The sequence below is a fragment of the Babylonia areolata genome, chromosome 29 (genome assembly GCF_041734735.1).
Source record: "Babylonia areolata isolate BAREFJ2019XMU chromosome 29, ASM4173473v1, whole genome shotgun sequence".
In the NCBI taxonomy this organism is placed as follows: domain Eukaryota; kingdom Metazoa; phylum Mollusca; class Gastropoda; order Neogastropoda; family Buccinidae; genus Babylonia; species Babylonia areolata.
In genome coordinates this window covers 6,380,653-6,398,687 of record NC_134904.1, presented here as the reverse complement: position 1 = coordinate 6,398,687, position 18,035 = coordinate 6,380,653, and the positions used below count along the sequence as shown (strand labels likewise).

Genomic DNA, 18,035 nt, shown 5'->3' with positions numbered 1-18,035 from the left:
ACATAATCATGATACCTGCATTAATGACAATAATGTATATGAATATGGTAATGAGAGAGATAGAGTGATTAAGTGAAAGAGAGGGAGGATGAATGAATGAAGGAAGGAAGGAAGGAAGGAATAAACGAAAGATAAATGAATGAATGAGAGAGAGAGAGAGCTTGGTGAGAGAGACAGACAGACAAACAGACAGACAGACACAGAGACAAACAGACCAGAAAGAGCACTTCAACGAGGGCCATTTTCAAACACCCTCATTCCTCCCCCTCCCCACCACCCCCGACACCACCCGCAGCTTTTTAACCTTCCCTCCTTCGCCGCACCTCCTCCAAGACGCTGACCACCTCCTGGACGTAGCTGTGGCCCAAGGTCCGGACCGTGCGGTCCTCCAGAACAGGGGCTTTGGGCTTCAGGGCGCTCAGTCTGTAGTGATGAAGCAGGGCCTGCCCAGGGTCCATGGCGCAGGACGTGAAACCCGGACGCAGCCTCCCCACGATGTGCACACTGCCCACCAGCACGCGGCGCGGGTCCATGGCCACCTGGGATTGACACAGAGAGTGACCATCATGGTCACTTGTGTCCAGCCATGACGAGCAAGTTGTTGTCCCGACTATCTGAGTTAGTAATGGTCAGTCGTGTCCGACCATGTCCCAATTACCTCTGTGATGGTCAGTCGTGTCCGACCATGTTCCAATTACCTCTAGTGATGGTCAGTCGTGTCCGACCATGTCCCAATTATCTGAGCTAGTGATGGTCAATCGTGTATGACCATGTCCCAATCATCTGAGGTAGTGATGGACAATCGTGTCCGACCATGTCCCAATTATCTGAGGTAGTGATGGTCAATCGTTGTCCGTCTATGACAATCAGAACAGCAGAAAAGGCAGCTGCTGTCCCGACTATCTGGGCTATGATTGTCAGTCGTGTCCGACTATGACCATCAAAACAGCAGAGGAGGTAACTGCTTCCCCGACTATCTAGGTTAGAATTGTTACAGCGGAGAGCGTCTTGCCCAAGTTACATCCCCTACTCTCTTGGTTAAGACGGCTTTAAAACAGTCGGCTTTAGGAACGGTCCCCAAGGCCAACTAGCCCCCAAGGCTGCAGCACTGAGCCAATGCTATCTTGCATTCAATGAGTCATTGTTACAGTCTTTGACAAAACTAAGCTGTAAGTGAATTCCCACTGCAGTGCAGAAACGATTGATCACACAGCTGTTACTTTGCTGTTGGCCTAACTGTTAGCCTAAGTCAGTCTATGGCATAAGCCGGCCCGGACAGGCATGCATAATGCAGACTTCTATTATCTCGAGATAAAGAGAACTGATTAATCCGTCGGTGAAAAGCACATAAACAAGACACGAGAACCACAGTCATTCAACGTGTGCATAACAGACATAAACTGCTGAAATGTCAAGTGTCAGCGGAATGGTGGTGTGCTGGTAACGTGTCTGACGTCGGAGCCAGAGAATCTGAGTGTCAGGGATCGAATCCCACACTGGCCAGAATTTTCTCCCCTTCCACTAGACCTCTAGACCTTGAGTGCTGGTCAATCGGAGGAGACGGTAAGCCGAACTCCACTGTGTAGCATGCACTTTGCACACGTAAAATAACCAACGGCAACGAGAGTTGTCCCTGGCAAAATTAGGCAGAAAAATCCACTTAACAGTAAAACACATACACATCTCTCCCCGGGGAAAACCAGCCCTACTTCACAGACAGTAATCTGCTGTGACAAAAACCGAAACGCCATACAATACAATACAATACAATACGATGCGATACAATACAATACAATACAATACGATGCGATACAATACAATACGATACAATACGATGCGATACAATACAATACAATACGATACAATACAATACGATACGATACAATACGATGCGATACAATACAATACGATGCGATCTAATACGATACGATACAATACAACAAAGTGATTTATCATCTCGAGATCAGATGAATTGATTCAATTTGTTGAGGAAAACACATAAACAACACACGAGAATCACTGCCATTCAATATGCATACATAAAACACAATAAAATGTTTGAAATGTCTGCCAGTAAACCACACATACAATAAGTAGCACTGCCAAATAGCCTACATGCAATATTCACCGCAGACATTTAAAAAACACACACAAAAAACATGAAATGGTAGCTTGAAATTAAAACTGAAATGGTAACTTGGAGTTAAAACTGTATTGGTAACTTGGAGTTAAAACTGAAGTGGTAACTTGGAGTTAAAACTGAACTGGTAAGCAGCTTGGAGTTAAAACTGAACTGGTAACTTAAAAAGCACAGATACCTTGGAGCGCTTTCCCGGTGTCTGCACCTCCCTGTTCCGCAGGAGGCTGAGGAAGAACAGCAGGCAATGCCGGCGAGCCAGAGATGCAGACGCTGTTGTGGTATCGTCGCTGCTGTTGTTGACGGTGGTGGTGGTGGAGTTGGTGGTGGTGGACGTGCTAGTGTTTTTGTTGTCTGAGTTGGGCGACGTCGTCCTTCTGACGGCGGTGGTGATTTGGACGTGCTTGACCAGTTTGCATTTGGGTGAATATGATAGTGATGATGAGGAGGAGGAGGACGGTGAAGGCTGAAAATACTTGTAGAAGAAAGTGTTCCGGATCAGGAATACGCCACAGTCTGGCCTCTGGATTATCAGAGAGAAAAAATAAAGATTAAGTAATAGCTGTAGAATGGTGTGTGTAGGTGTGTGTGTGTTCTCTGTGTGTGTGTGTGTGTTCTCTGTGTGTGTGTGTGTGTGTGTGTGTGTGTGTGTGTGTGTGTGTGTGTGTGTCTGTGTGTGTGTGTGTGCGTGTGTGTTCTGTGTGTGTGTGTGTGTGTGTGTGTGTGTGTGTGTGTGTGTGTGTGTGTGTGTGTGTGTGTGTGTGTGTGTGTGTGTGTTGCCATTACATCTGACATCGACGACACTTGCATTATGCCAAGACTGATTTTGACAGATCTTCACCTTCTTCAATGAAAACGAAAGGATAGGAACCGGGAACTCTATTTTTACATCATCCACTGACTATGCCTTCAGGTTAGCGGTGTAGTTTTCAGGAGCCGTATTCACGGGGACTGACTTGCGTACGTCTAGCGTAAAGCGAAACGTCTGGACTTTGAACGTCAAATCTTTTGCCGCAGCAAATTCGGCATTCATGGGGCGGGCGTGAAAGTCTGACAACGAACGACTGGACTTTTCACAATTATTAGTTCTTGACGACGCCTTCGTTGTTATGGTAGAAAGGGATTTTCTCGAATAAGTTCCTCTGTGTGCATGCATATCAGCTGCTGCACGGATTGAAATTTACGCTTGGTTTGTTCGACTTGTTCGAGTTCATTGGTCTGTTGTGTTCTGAGGGCATCACTAGCGCGCGCGATCGTGTGGCATGGACGTGATTGTTATGTTTTGAAGCACCGGTGTGTGTGTGTGTGTGTGTGTGTGTGTGTGTGTCTGTGTGTGTGTAATCATAATCTTTATGTATTATGTTTCTTTTTGTTGTATTTTAATGAAAGGCACAATCTAAACTAAACTATTAACATCATCATCATCATCATCATCATTACCATAATCATTATCATTATTATACACTACCAGAAGGTGCATTCTAGTTGACTGCAATACTTAATTAAAGTAAACGCGCCGTTTATCTTAACAAAGTCCGGGCCTACGGAGTGTAGTCTAGCGAAATGCGACTAAATTTCAGCCGTTTTAGTTTGCGTTTAGGACTCGGACTTGGTCAAAGTCTTCCGCCATGAATACCAACTTTGGATGAATTGTCTCGGACAACACGTTTAGTCCGGACGTTTCCGTTTGCACCCCAACCCATGAAAACGACCCCAGGTCAAATTCACGGAGTTTCCTATCAAGAGTTCTATTCAGTCCCTGTGGGTGATGCTCTCTTGTTACTGACTGGCCCCCATTGGCCGTGTCTGGTATTTTTCCACCTGAAGATTTCAGGGTAACTGTTGAGACTGCTTCTGGTTTTATCAACAAATTTTGCAGGTTTTTCTCTTATTTCCTGATGATGACGGCTTTTGTTTTTCTCTTCACTTTCCTGATGACTTTTGTTTTTCTCTTCAATTTCCTGATGATGAGAGCTTTTGTTTTTCTCTTCACTTTCCTGATGATGACAGCTTTTGAGAGCCATACTCTGAACGAAAGAGAGCCCTTTACCAAACTGTGGGGACTTTCTCTTCGCTTCACTAGAATGTTTCTCCGAGACAGCCATGAAAACAGATGTTCAAGACAAAGCCTCGTAGTGCACCCTCAGACACATTGATGACAGAGTCAGTTTCAGTTTCAGTTTCAGTAGCTCAAGGAGGCGTCACTGCGTTCGGACAAAACCATATACGCTACACCACATCTGCCAAGCAGATGCCTGACCATTTGGGAAGAGAATGCTGCCTACAAAGTCACAACCTCCAGCCTAACGATGGAAGTTGAAGCTGTGACACATGCCCTCCAGTGGCTATCGTCCTTCCATACGCCCGGAAACCAACATGCCATGATTCTAACCGACTCAATGAACCTCATACAGAAAATTGAAAACGGAATGGGAAGCCCAGAGTGGCATAACGCAATGCGCAACTTTCAGATTAAAAAACTCACATGGTCATACTGCCCGGGACATGCAGGTGTTAAGGGAAATGAGCGAGCTGACAGACTTGCTGGTAACGCAACACCAACGAGCGGCCTACATCTAGGAAAATCGGAAATCCTCAGAAAAGTCAAAGAATACCAAAAAGAACAGGTACAAGGCCATCACACCATCGATCGCCTCAAAGAAATAGAAGCAGAGAGAGGGAGCGGCCGCAAATCTAACATGAAAGGCAGAGCACGATGCTTTGCAAATCAAACAAATATCGGCATCATTTCCAAACCAACATTGCGCAAATTTCTTCAAAACGGAACAGAGTCTCTGTGGGCCTTTCCAAACACAATAGACCGAGCAACACACTTGACGCCACGTTCTTGGCATCAGAGATCTTTTCCCATCCCTCTTGCGGCCAGTCAGTGGCGGCTGTGTGTGTTTGTGTGTATGTGTGGGTCTGTGCTTTTGAGTGCGTTTGTGAATGCGCGAGAGTGAAACTGTACACAAGTGTCAAGAGAGATATGTGTACGTGTGTGTGTGTGTGTGTGTGTGTGTGTGTGTGTATGTGAGGGGAGGTGGGAGTGAAATTGCATGTCTGGTGCATTTCTGTTATGCATGTGTGGGTGTATGTGTGAATGTGTGTCTTCATATTTTACATTTAGTTGCTTATTTATCACCATTGTTGTCTTATTTATTTATTTATTTATGTTTTATTATTATCATTTTATTAGTATTACTAATATTATTACTACTACCTTTTTCTATATTATAATTATTATTTATTTATTTATTTATTTATTTATGCAAGCTTATCTATTATTTATTCCCCCGGTTGTTTTTTTTTGTTTGTTTGTTTTTGTTTTTTTTTTGTTTTGTTGTTTTGTTTTGTTTTTTGTGTGTGTGTGTGTTTTTTTGTTTTTGTTTTTTTTCCAAGGCCTGACTAAGCGCGTTGGGTTACGCTGCTGGTCAGGCATCTGCTTGGCAGATGTGGTGTAGCGTATATGGTTTTGTCCGAACGCAGTGACGCCTCCTTGAGCTACTGAAACTGAAACTGAAACTGACCAGTAGCGCTTAGTCAGGCCTTGAGGGGAAAAAAGGTGAATACATAATAGATAAGCTTACATAAATAAATAAATAAATAAATAATAATTATAATATAAAAAGGTAGTAGTAATAATAATAATAATAATAAAATAATAATAAATAAAATTAATAAGACAACAATGATGATAAATAAGCAAATAAATGTAAAACATGAAGACACACATTCACACATACACCCACACATGCATAACATATATGCACCAAACATGCAGTTTCACAGATATGAAAGCACAGTCAAATACACGTAAACGTACATCAGCTCCAACACACACACACACACACACACACACACACACACATTACCATGACAGAGTCAAATGAGTTGAACTTGTAAGAGTATAAGGGGAAAAAAATAGAGCTCCAAAACCTGAAGAAACAGATGGATGCAATGTTGAAGTATAAAAAGATTGATAGGCTGATTGAAATATTTATTGACTGATTGACTGATTCTTTAATGGGTAAAGAATTAGGCGCAGTAAAGGCCTTTTTTTTTTTTACAATTCTGCCCATTTAACGACACGGAACATAAAAGTAATGAATGACACAAAACACGAAAATAAAGAAATAAAATGAAATGAACATGAAATAATAAGAACGACGATTAAGAATAGTAACTCGAATAGTCTATTAATAATAAAGTAACAAAGCAATGGAAAGAACAATTGGTACATTATCACGTACGTACGTACACACACACACACACACACACACATATATATATATATATATATATATATATATAAAGCAAGCAAACTGTGACAAAGACATACATACACTTTCACGCTCTCACACACAACACACACACACACACACACACACACGCGGGCTTACTGTTCATTTGCTTGCACGATCACACATACATTCAATTTTTTATTCATCATGGCGTGGCAGATAAAGGACTGAGTACAGGCAAGCATTTGAAAAGACCGCGAGTAGGTTAATCATCAGAAGAAGAAGAAGAAGAAGAAGAATTTAATGGAAGACTTTCGGGACAAACCATACGACGTCAGGTTTTCAAACTGTGCCCAGACTGATTTTGGAAAGGCCGGCACAGAGACCCAAGGGAGGTAATCGACTTATTCATTCACTCTCGCATGGGGAAGACGGTGGCTTCTCCCCCTTGGTTAAGGGAAGCGGGGTTGTGACTTGTGGCAACTGGCCTCCCATGCCAGTGGGGTGAGAGGGACGGGGTGGGAGGGGGTGGACAACAGTTCAGTGACATTTTTTTTTTTTTTTGTAATGCTTCATTGCATCCTTCCAAACTGGGTTATCAGTTTGTTTTGTTTTTTGTTTTGTTTTTTTACAACATTCGCATATTCTGCAGCAAAAGATTCAACATTGGTCAACATTGGATACATGTCAAAAGTAAGAGTCTTCTCAACCAACTAATCTTCATGGATGCAAGAAAGGCTCTTACGTTTATCTTTTTTTTTTCTTTTTTTTTTATCCTCCCAGCTGTATTGTTTGTATACAACAGACTTTCTAATTTTACTTGATTTCTTCTTTTTTTTTTCTAAGGCAGTGGTAAATTGTTCATTGGGATCAGGTAGAACAATCGAAAGATGCAATTTTTTTTTTAATTTAGAATATTAAGGTCTTAATAACTGTTATTTTTTCCAACAAGGGCTATCTGTCGTTTCTACCATGAAGTCAGAATTCTTTTCATATTTTGTTTTGACAATACAGCTAGTATCAGTTTCGTTGTTGTTTTCAGTAATTTTTTGTTGGATCACTTGCGTGTGAGTGTTGAAGGCCTTGCCCCTCTTGTTTTATTCATGTGTCCACCAACCTACATACCCTCTTGGCAAAGCAACTCGAAATCCATGTTATTTTCATCCCAAACAGACTATATTTATCTAAATGCTATCATTTCCTAATAATAAAACCCATCCCGCACACCGCTCGAGGGAACGTCAGTGAGACAAGGTGAAGTGTGGTGTGCTTGAGTGTAAAATAAGTCGCGAGAACTATTTTGGTTTCATTCCAGTGTTCTCTGAAGAACAAACACCCGCTTAGTTTAACTCACTCAGTACGCCCAGTCCTCTCTTCTCTACACAGACCCCTCGGAAGTCCAGTGGGTGTCTGAATGACCCAACCTTTAGCTTCAGTCGTCAGAATTGTGGTATTCTTTGTCAACATTCACCTCTTCAGTATAAGAGCGTTCCGCTTGCAATATTTTGATGATGGTAATTGGGCTGAAACGCTGTTAACGTCGTCTCTTTCGCCGTTCGTATGGAAAGAGTTAACACAAGGCTGGGAAAAAGCTTGCCACAGGAAAGGCACAGTTTAAATAACTCTACAGCAACGTGGTCAGCAAGTTTCATAAACGCGACAGTTTTATTAGCACGCCGGTGGAAGAAATTGGACAGAATAGATAAATGGACTGAAGGTATTGTTGGCCAAGATAAGACCAGTACAAGTCGTCCACTGACTGAACTGAGCAGAGAAACCTAACTTCTTCTTCTTCTCCTTTGTTCGTGGGCTGCAACTCCCACGTTCACTCGTATATACGCGAGTGGGCTTTTACGTGTATGACCGTTTTTACCCCGCCATGTAGGCAGCCATACTCCGCTTTCGGGGGTGTGCATGCTGGGTATGTACTTGTTTCCATAACCCACCGAACGCTGACATGGATTACAGGATCTTTAACGTGCGTATTGGATCTTCTGCTTGCGTATACACACGAAGGGGGTTCAGGCACTAGCAGGTCTGCACATATGTTGACCTGGGAGATCGGAAAAATCTCCACCCTTTAACCCACCAGGCACCGTCACCGAGATTCGAACCCGGGACCCTCAGATTGAAAGTCCAACGCTTTAACCATTCGGCTATTGCGCCCGTCAGGAGAAAGCTAACAGTTTGTGAGGTGAAAGTGATTGAGGTTCGGGTCTGTGTTGGTTCAGTTCACGTTGGCTGGTTATACACTGTCATCGGAACGACGGTTCGAAAAGCAACTCAACTGCCGGATCCACAAGTTTATTTTCTTGTGCGCGCACACACAAACACACACACATGCACGCACGCCAACACACACACACACACACACACACACACAGAGTTAGAGAGAGTTCAGTTTCAGTCACTCAAGGGGGCGTCACAGCGTTGGGACAAATCAATGTACGTCAACACCACACCTGACAAGCAGTGTTACCCAACTGTCTTAGTCTGGCCTTGAGGAAAAATAGATAAGATGAAGTGAGATAAATAAATAAATGAATAGGTAATTGAATAAATGAATGAATGGACAGATCAATAAACAAACAAACAGATAATCAAATCAATGAACAGATAAATTAAAATACTATTAAAAAAAAAAAAAAAACACATATATACGCACACATGCGCGCGTTCTCACGCACGCACGCACGCACGCACGCATGCACGCACACACACAAACACAGCAAGAAGAAAACTAGTACCCCTTACGGTGAATCTAAGGTACTGGGGTGCTCTGCATCATGGTGGTCTGAACAGATGTACACACACCCGAAGCCAATTTTATCTTTCCCCACCCCCATCCCCATCCCCCCCGTCTCCCGTCCCCTCGTGGTAGTACGTGTGAGCAGAGGACTCGACATAGAAGGGGGTGACGGGGGTGGGGGGGGGGGGGGTGAGAGAAGAGGGCGAAGAGAACTGTGCCACCATTGAGTCCAGCTTGAGTGTACTGTTGGGAGTAAATCCCGGTTGACTGCTACACCCCTTCCCACTACCCCATCCATCCCACCCCCGCTGACAGAAAATGTCCCCCTTGACCACAGTAGTGGAAACAAAAGGATCACGATGCCCCACCTGAACCACCAGATCAACAATGCCCCACCTGAACCACCAGATCACGGTGCCCCACCTGAACCACCAGATCACACCTGACCCACCAGATCACACCTGAACCACCAGATCACGGTGCCCCACCTGAACCACCAGATCACGGTGCCCCACCTGAACCACCAGATCAACAATGCCCCACCTGAACCACCAGATCACGGTGCCCCACCTGAACCACCAGATCAACAATGCCCCACCTGAACCACCACATCATGGTACCCCTGAACCACCAGATCAACAATGCCCCACCTGAACCACCAGATCACGGTGCCCCACCTGAACCACCAGATCACAATGCCCCACCTGAACCACCAGATCAACAATGCCCCACCTGAACCACCAGATCAACAATGCCCCACCTGAACCACCAGATCACGGTGCCCCACCTGAACCACCAGATCAACAATGCCCCACCTGAACCACCACATCAACAATGCCCCACCTGAACCACCAGATCACAATGCCCCACCTGAACCACCAGATCAACAATGCCCCACCTGAACCACCAGATCAACAATGCCCCACCTGAACCACCAGATCACAATGCCCCACCTGAACCACCAGATCAACAATGCCCCACCTGAACCACCAGATCATGATGCCCCACCTGAACCACCAGATCAACAATGCCCCACCTGAACCACCAGATCAACAATGCCCCACCTGAACCACCAGATCAACAATGCCCTAACTGAAGCACCAGATCGCACCTGAACCACCAGATCACACCTAAACCACCAGATCAACAATGCCCCACCTGAACCACCAGATCAACAATGCCCCACCTGAACCACCAGATCACACCTGAACCACCAGATCACACCTGACCCACCAGATCACACCTGAACCACCAGATCACACCTGACCCACCAGATCACACCTGAACCACCAGATCACGATGCCCCACCTGAACCACCTGATCACAATGCCTCACCTGAAATTCCAGCCGACTGGGTAGAGTCGGGTGGGAGGTGGGATCGAGTAGGGTGGGGTGGGTGGATGGGTCACAGCCCATGTGAGCCACGCTCTCTCGTTTCATTTACATATGTGCAGACCTTTTTCTCGTGCCTGAACCCCCTTTCGTGTGCATACGCACGTAGAACATCAAATACTGCACGTTAAAGATCCTGTAATCGATATCAGCATTCGGTGGGTTATGGAAAAAAAAAAAAAAATTCTCAGCATGCACGCCCCCGAAAACGAAGTATGGCTGCCTACGTGGCGGTGGTAAATGAACGAAACGGACATACTCGTAAAAATGTTTCATGTCTGTGTGAGTGTTATGTGCGCGTGACTGAAACCTGATTGAATGACACAGGAAACGAATGATGAAGCGCCCAATGACAGCCGTCAGTCGGCTATACCCAGGTAGGCGGCCTGCTGCGCAAAAATGATTCCGTGTTTGTAACGTGTTTAGAGCTTGGTCTCCGACCGTGGGCAGGCGCTATATACGTATCCATATCATGTATTATCATATCATATCATATATCATATCATACAAGACAGATTGTGCAACAAGTGTAACATCCTGGAAGACGAAATCCATCTTCTTGATCATTGTATTAAATATAAAACCTTAAGGCAACAATTTTTAAAGGATATTCAAAATTCGAATGACACAGGACATATTCCCAGTCAGGTGATGTTAACAGATGATGTATATATACAAACAAGATTGGGAAAATTTGTTTATGAATGCTGCTGCGATTTACTGCATTAACTGATTGATTAATTGTGTGTTTTTCATGCGTTCATTCATTTACCATTGCACTTGTATCTTATAAACCTTACGGTTTCATGACAATAAAATCTATTCTATTCTATTCTATTCTACATATGTCCAATCATGATGAACACAGACCTTGGCAAAGGCGGAGTCCAGCAGAGCGGGCAGGCCTTATAATCATACATATTTCCAATCATGATGAACACAGACCTTGGCAAAGGCGGAGTCCAACAGAGCTGGCAGGCCTTATAATCATACATACTTCCAATCATGATGAACACAGACCTTGGCAAAGGCGGAGTCCAACAGAGCGGGCAGGCCTTATAATCATACATATTTCCAATCATGATGAACACAGACCTTGGCAAAGGCGGAGTCCAACAGAGCGGGCAGGCCTTATAATCATACATATTTCCAATCATGATGAACACAGACCTTGGCAAAGGCGGAGTCCAACAGAGCGGGCAGGCCTTATAATCATACATATTTCCAATCATGATGAACACAGACCTTGGCAAAGGCGGAGTCCAACAGAGCGGGCAGGCCTTATAATCATACATATTTCCAATCATGATGAATACAGACCTTGGCAAAGGCGGAGTCCAACAGAGCGGGCAGGCGCGGGCCGGGGGACCCTCTAGGCACGAACAGCTCGTCCACGTCGCCGGTCAGCACGTAGCGTGAGGCGCGCAGCTGTCGGTACAGGCAGTCCTGGATGGCCGAGAACTGCCCCTTGTAGAACACCTCGCGGTCCGCCACGTGCAGGTTCCACGTCAACACCTCGGCCCAGCCGCGAGACTGCAGCACCTGCAGAGTGCACCAGAGTGCTTGTTGAAGCGTTGGACTTCCAATCTGAGGGTCCCACCAACACCAACACCAACACCACCACCATCACCATCACCACCACCTCCACCACCACCACCACCATCCTCATCCACCTGACGTGACGGCATCTTGGTGACGGTGCCTGGTGGTGTGAGGGTGATTAATGGTGATTAACGTCTTCCGGCCATGGCCATATGAGACATTGCTGTTGACTTTTGCTATGGAAACGAAAAAAGAAAAAAAACAACAACAGAAAACAGGGAAGATTAGCAAATAATAGGGTATGTTTGAGATCCACGTATTAAAAGTTACATGTAAAATATTTTTATGATTATGGTATACGCGCTCCGTGGCTGCCGTCCATGAGGAGGGGTCGGTAAAATATCTTTATTTTGAGTCATTTAAAAATGGTGTCTGTTAATCAATGTTATAAGACAAGTATTAAAAACCGAATTAACTGTCATATTAAATCACAGTCATTGTCAGGGTGGAGGGTGGGGGCAAATATCACGAGGAGCGATACCCCTTCGCTCCCTCCCCTCCTAACGAGAATTCACAATTATGTCGCATGGTCGTGGTGAGCACGGCTCAGTTCGCCGTCACGGGTTGGGGGCCGCGAGGAGGTACCCCTTTCCTCCTGCGGTATGGAAGCATTGAGTCCGTGCGGGGAAAGGGGGGTGGGAGAGGGAGAGGGGACGTGGGAACGGGGGAGGAAGGGGAATAGGGGGGTGGGGTGGGGATTAGGCGGGAGGGGAAGGGCAAAGCACCTTTCTGGGTAGTGTATTATGTAAGTATCCAGTACTAGCAGCAGCAGCAGCAACAATAGCATAATATCGTTGTATCAATACAATGAGTAGTAGTACTTGTTGTTGTTGTAGTAGTAGTTGTGGCAGCAGCAGTGGAATGTCGTAGTATCAATAAAAATGAGTAGCAGTAGTTGCAGTAGTAGCAGGAGTAGCAGCAGCAGCAACAACAACAACATCAACAACAGTAGCAGCGCACAAGTAGTTGTAGACTATAATTATAGGGTCAGTATAATTGTGAGGAACAGAAGGAGGGGAGGGGGGCAAAGTATCCAGTAGCAGTAGTAGCAGCAGCAGCAGCAACAGCAGCAGCAGCATCCGATAGAGTCTCCCGTCGGACCGACGGATGAGTAGGCAGGCAGGCTTATCTGTCGGTGTGTGTCCTCATATGGGAGAAGAGGCCGATTCTGGATGCGCAGCACTTCCCACAAGTGTTGCAAGGAAAAAAGTCTCCAGAAGTTGAGCCCTGCTTCCTTCGCTCACGCTTCTCCTTAATGACCATCGTTCTCTTGTTCAGGGTGTCTTTGAAGCGCTTGCAGGGTCTTCCAAGTTCGCGGTGGCCTTCTTTCAGCTGGCCATACAGTAGCATCTTCGGGATCCTGTTGGCACTGGCTCAGCAGGCTTTCGATGCTGGGCAGGCCGCTCCTTTCTAGGACCTGGAGGTTGGAGACCCTGTCTTGCCACTTTATGCCGAGGATCTTTCGTAGGCATATCTGGTGAAACTGCTCAGATTGTTGAATTTGACGGCGATACGTCGTCCATGTTTCACAGCAGTACAACAAGGTGGTCAGCACAACAGCTCTGTAGGTTTTGATTTTGGTGCTGAGCCTGATGCCTTTGTTGTTCCACAGCCTGTTGTTGAGTCTGCCAAAGGCGGAGCTGGCCTTGGCGATGCACAGCGTCACTTATGCATCAAAGGCTTCGTTGCTGCATAGGGTGCTGCCCAGGTAGCAAAACGTGTTAACTGACTTGATCTCTGTGTCATCGATCTTGATTGCAGGTTTGGGGGGGTGGGGGGGGGGGGAGGCACTGGCGTTCTGTGAGCCAGCCGGTTGATACATGGACTCGGTCTTGATGAGGCTGATGGTGAGTCCAAAGTGCCTGCAGGAGGTTGAGAAACCTGTCCATGATGAACTGCATGTCCTCATGGGGGTGTGCAGAAAGCGCGCAGTTATCAACGAAGAGTAACTCTCTCAACAATGTCTCAAACACCCTGGACCTAGCGTGGAGTCGCCGCAAGTTGAAAAGTTTGCCATTTGTGCGAAACTGAATGTAGATGCCCCAGTCACAGTCTTGGAAGGCGTCAATCAGCATGGCAGAGAAGAGAATGGAGAACAGTGTGGGTGCCAGGACGCAGCCCTGCTTCATTCCATTTACCACAGGGAACGGATCTGACATGTCAGTATTTTCCTGTACTCTCGCCTGCATGCCATCGTGGAATGACGCAATCAGCTGGATTAAGCTCTCACCGTGTTCACCGTGTCGAAGGCCTTAGTCAGGTCTACAAAGACCATGTGGAGCTCCTTGTTCTGCTCACGGCACTTCTCTTGCATCTGGCGTACGGCAAACACCATGTCACATGTTCCCCTGCCTGGGCGGAAGCCGCACTGTGCTTCAGGGATGACTGTGTTGGAGACATGGTCAACCAGTGTGTTCAGTGTGATGCGGCCTCTTCTATGCGAGTTGCTTGGCTTGCAAGTACTGGTCCTTCTTCCTCTGGCAGTCTTTATCGGAAATGTGACCCTGATGCCGTATATGCAGTGTGTTCAGGAGCTTGGAGATTCCAGAGTCGTTCTCGTCAAACCAGTCTTTGTGGCTCCTCTGTACAAAGCCGAGTGTGTCAGCTGCTGCTGTGTACACAGCGTCTCTAAAGGTGCTCCAAACCTCTTCTACATCAGTCGATGCAGGAATTTCTTGGAGAGCTGCTTGGATTTGCTGCTGCAGCACGTCCTTGGTGATAGGGAGGCGGTGGATGTTCAGCTTCATAGGGGGTTTATGCCTGGCTGGTTGGAGCTTGTGCGCTAGTCTGATGTTCATCTTGCTGCGTACCAGGCGATGGTCCGACTAACAGACTGCTCCTCTCATGCAGCGTGTAATGGAAACATCACCTCTGTCCCTCTGCCGGACAATTACATAGTCCAGCATGTGCCACTGCTTGGAGCAGGGGTGCATCTATGTGTTCTTGTACTTGTCCGCTTGGAAGAGGGTGTTGGTGATGGTCAGTCCATGCTGCGCACAGAGCGAGAGCAAAAGCAGTCCGTTGAAATTGCACTTGCCAGTGCCGTGCTGTCCTACGAATTTTGACCACGAGAAGTCCACGCCGACGCGGGCATTGAAATCCCCAAGGATGATCAGCCTGTCTTTTCTGTCTACCTCTGAAATGGTGCGACTGAGCTCCTCGTAGAAGGCTTCTTTGATGTCATCATGGTTGGTCATCGTCGCGGCATAGCAGCTGACGACTGTGGCGAGGCGATCCTCGGACAGCTTCAGACGCAGGGTCATCAGCCTATCGTTTATCCCACGTGGAAGGCTGTCAAGGTGTCGTGCAAGTTTGGTTAGGATGGCAAAGCCCATGCCTGAGGTTCTTGGGGTGCCATCTGGCTTCCCAATGCAGTAGAAGGTGTAGTCCCCTCCAACTTCCTCCAGCTGGGTTTCACCGACAAACCTGGTTTCGCTCAAGACTGCTATGTCCACCTGGTAGCGATCAAGCATTCTAGCAATGAGCGCTGTGCGCCTTTCTGATCTGTCGTCTCTGTCTAAAAGGATGCGAACATTCCAGGCACCCAGAGTCAGGGCATGACTCCTGGTTCTTTTCTTCTGTTGTTTTCGACCGGTAGTGTTGGATGTCCAAGTAGGTGTGGTTTTCTACTAAGTACTAGGTGAGGCAGGCTTTGTTTGGGGATCCTTTTATCTCCCCTTCCCCGTGTGCGGAGAGCAGTGCTGTCCTTAAAAAGGGCTGCTCTGACGCTGTGGGAGGATACGAGCGCCGCATCTGCCCCAGTCTATTGCGGACGACCATCACCTCACAGCCGCCTGCGTGCAGAGTCATTACTAGGAACTGCTACAGCATCCTCTGCCTGTCCCCGTTACCACTTCTCCATCGCCGCAGGGCTTGAGAAAGCTGGGTGTTGAAGGGCTAGCTCGTCGTTCCGACATTAGCCTGGTTGCCTGACCAGCACAGGTGACCTTTTCTTTTTTTAGTGAAGAGGAGTTGTGGAGTCCCTTCCCCACCCTCTCGCCTACCGACGCTCACAGTCCCACAGGTGCAGATACTGCCACGTGTATAACGGCTTCGGCAGGTGCAGGTTTTTTTCTTCGGAGTTCCGTCTCCTAGGAGGACTTCCGGCCAAGGATAAGAACAGCACAATGTCGTAGTATCAATAACATGAGGAATGGTAGTACAAGTAGTAGTAGTAGTAGTAACAACAACAACAATAACAACAATAGCAGCGCAGCAGTGGGGTGTAGTTGCTGACTACATAGTGTCAGCATGGTTGGCGGTGTGTGAGGGGGAGAAAGAGGGGAGGTTGTCGGTGTGTGTGAGGATGGTGGGGGGCAGGGGAAGGGGTGGTAAAGAGGTTGAGGGAGGAGGGGGGGTCTTGTGGGCACTGTGTATGGTGGGCCCGGTACCTGCAAGGTGGTGTTGACCTCGGGGCTGACCGTCTCCACGTAGAAGATGAAGTGATCCACTCCCACGGCCCGACTGGCCGCCACCATCTCCGCCAGCTGCACGTGCTGAGAGAATCGTTTTTGGAAGGCCGGGAAACAGCGGGTCACCTTATGACAATGTAGATATCAAAGAAAATATAATGAGATGAGGGAGAGAGTGAATGAGTCATAACACAGGATGTAAGACACACTAGTGCAAGAAAAAACCCAGAAACGAATAATCTTACGCCAATTAACAAGTACAGAATTTGTCCATCAGTAGAATATCACACAGATAAAAAAAAAAAAAACCACAAAAAAACTGTGCGTGAGTGATGTGAACGTATGTGGAGAAAGGGAAAAAAAGATAAAATAAAGAAAAAAAATCATAATAATCATAATCATCATTGTTATCATTACTATCATTATCATCATCACAATCATAATCATAAGGGTGATGATGATGATGATTTATTTGGTGTGGCGCCTTTCCTCGTAAAACATGTTAAATTGCGCTGTACAAAGTAAAATCCGAAGTGCGAAACATGCATGGGATACAACTTTATTGTCCGTAAATTCAAAAGCAAATCTCTGTGAATATACGGACGAGAAAGTTTTATCTTATGTAATCTTATCTTATCATTACTACATACATGTGGAGTGATGGCCTAGAGGTAACGCGTCCGACTAGGAAGCGAGAAAATCTGAGCGCGCTGGTTCGAATCACGGTTCAGCCGCCGATATTGTCTCCCACTCCACTAGACCTTGAGTGGTGGTCTGGGCGCTAGTCATTCGGATGAGACGATAAACTGAGGTCCCGTGTGCAGCATGCACTTCGCGCACGTAAAAGAACCCACGGGAACAAAAGGGTTGTTCCTGGCAAAATTCTGGAGAAAAATCCACTTCGATAGTAAAAAATAAATAAAACTGCACGCAGGGGAAAAAAAAAAAAAGGTGGCGCTGTAGTATAGCGACGCGCTCTCCCTGGGGAAAGCAGCCCGAATTTCACACAGAGAAATATGTTGTGATAAAAAGCAATACAAATACAAATGTACTAAAATGACTAAAAGGCAAATTTCTGTACAAACAAGTTTTATCTCATCTCATCTCATCTCGTTTCATCATTCACTTCATTTCACTTCTCCCTTAGTCTGGATGAACGTTGGGACACCACAGCTAACCTGTCGACCTCCTCCCTCCATCCTTCTCTGTTTCCTGCTTCCCTAAGGGCCTCGCTCAGCCTCAGACCTGCCCATCCTGGGATGTTGGGTTCCCTAAGGACCTTGCTCAGCCTCAGGCCTGTCCATCCTGGGATGTTGTGTTCCCTAAGGACCTCGCTCAGCCTCAGACCTGTCCATCCTGGGATGTTGTCTTCCCTAAGGGCCTCGCTCAGCCTCAGACCTGTCCATCCTGGGATGTTGTCTTCCCTGAGGGCCTTGCTCAGCCTCAGACCTGTCCACCCTGGGATGTTGTGTTCCCTAAGGACCTCGCTCAGCCTCAGA

At 46.4% G+C, this 18,035-nt stretch overlaps 1 protein-coding gene across 3 annotated transcripts in view; it reads right to left on the bottom strand.

The window, feature by feature from the left end:
* Positions 1-280: 280 nt before the first annotated feature.
* The window catches only part of LOC143274585 (uncharacterized), a 70,350-nt gene continuing 52,595 nt past the window's right edge, over positions 281-18,035 (bottom strand). For all 3 annotated transcript variants that reach the window (XM_076578438.1, XM_076578439.1, XM_076578440.1), the window contains 4 exons: positions 16,516-16,662; positions 11,843-12,064; positions 2,319-2,660; positions 281-539 (listed from right to left, as the gene is read on the bottom strand). In XM_076578438.1, the coding sequence (XP_076434553.1) occupies positions 300-539; positions 2,319-2,660; positions 11,843-12,064; positions 16,516-16,662 (951 nt within the window). In that variant the 3' untranslated portion in view covers positions 281-299. The remainder of the gene's footprint in view (positions 540-2,318; positions 2,661-11,842; positions 12,065-16,515; positions 16,663-18,035) is intronic.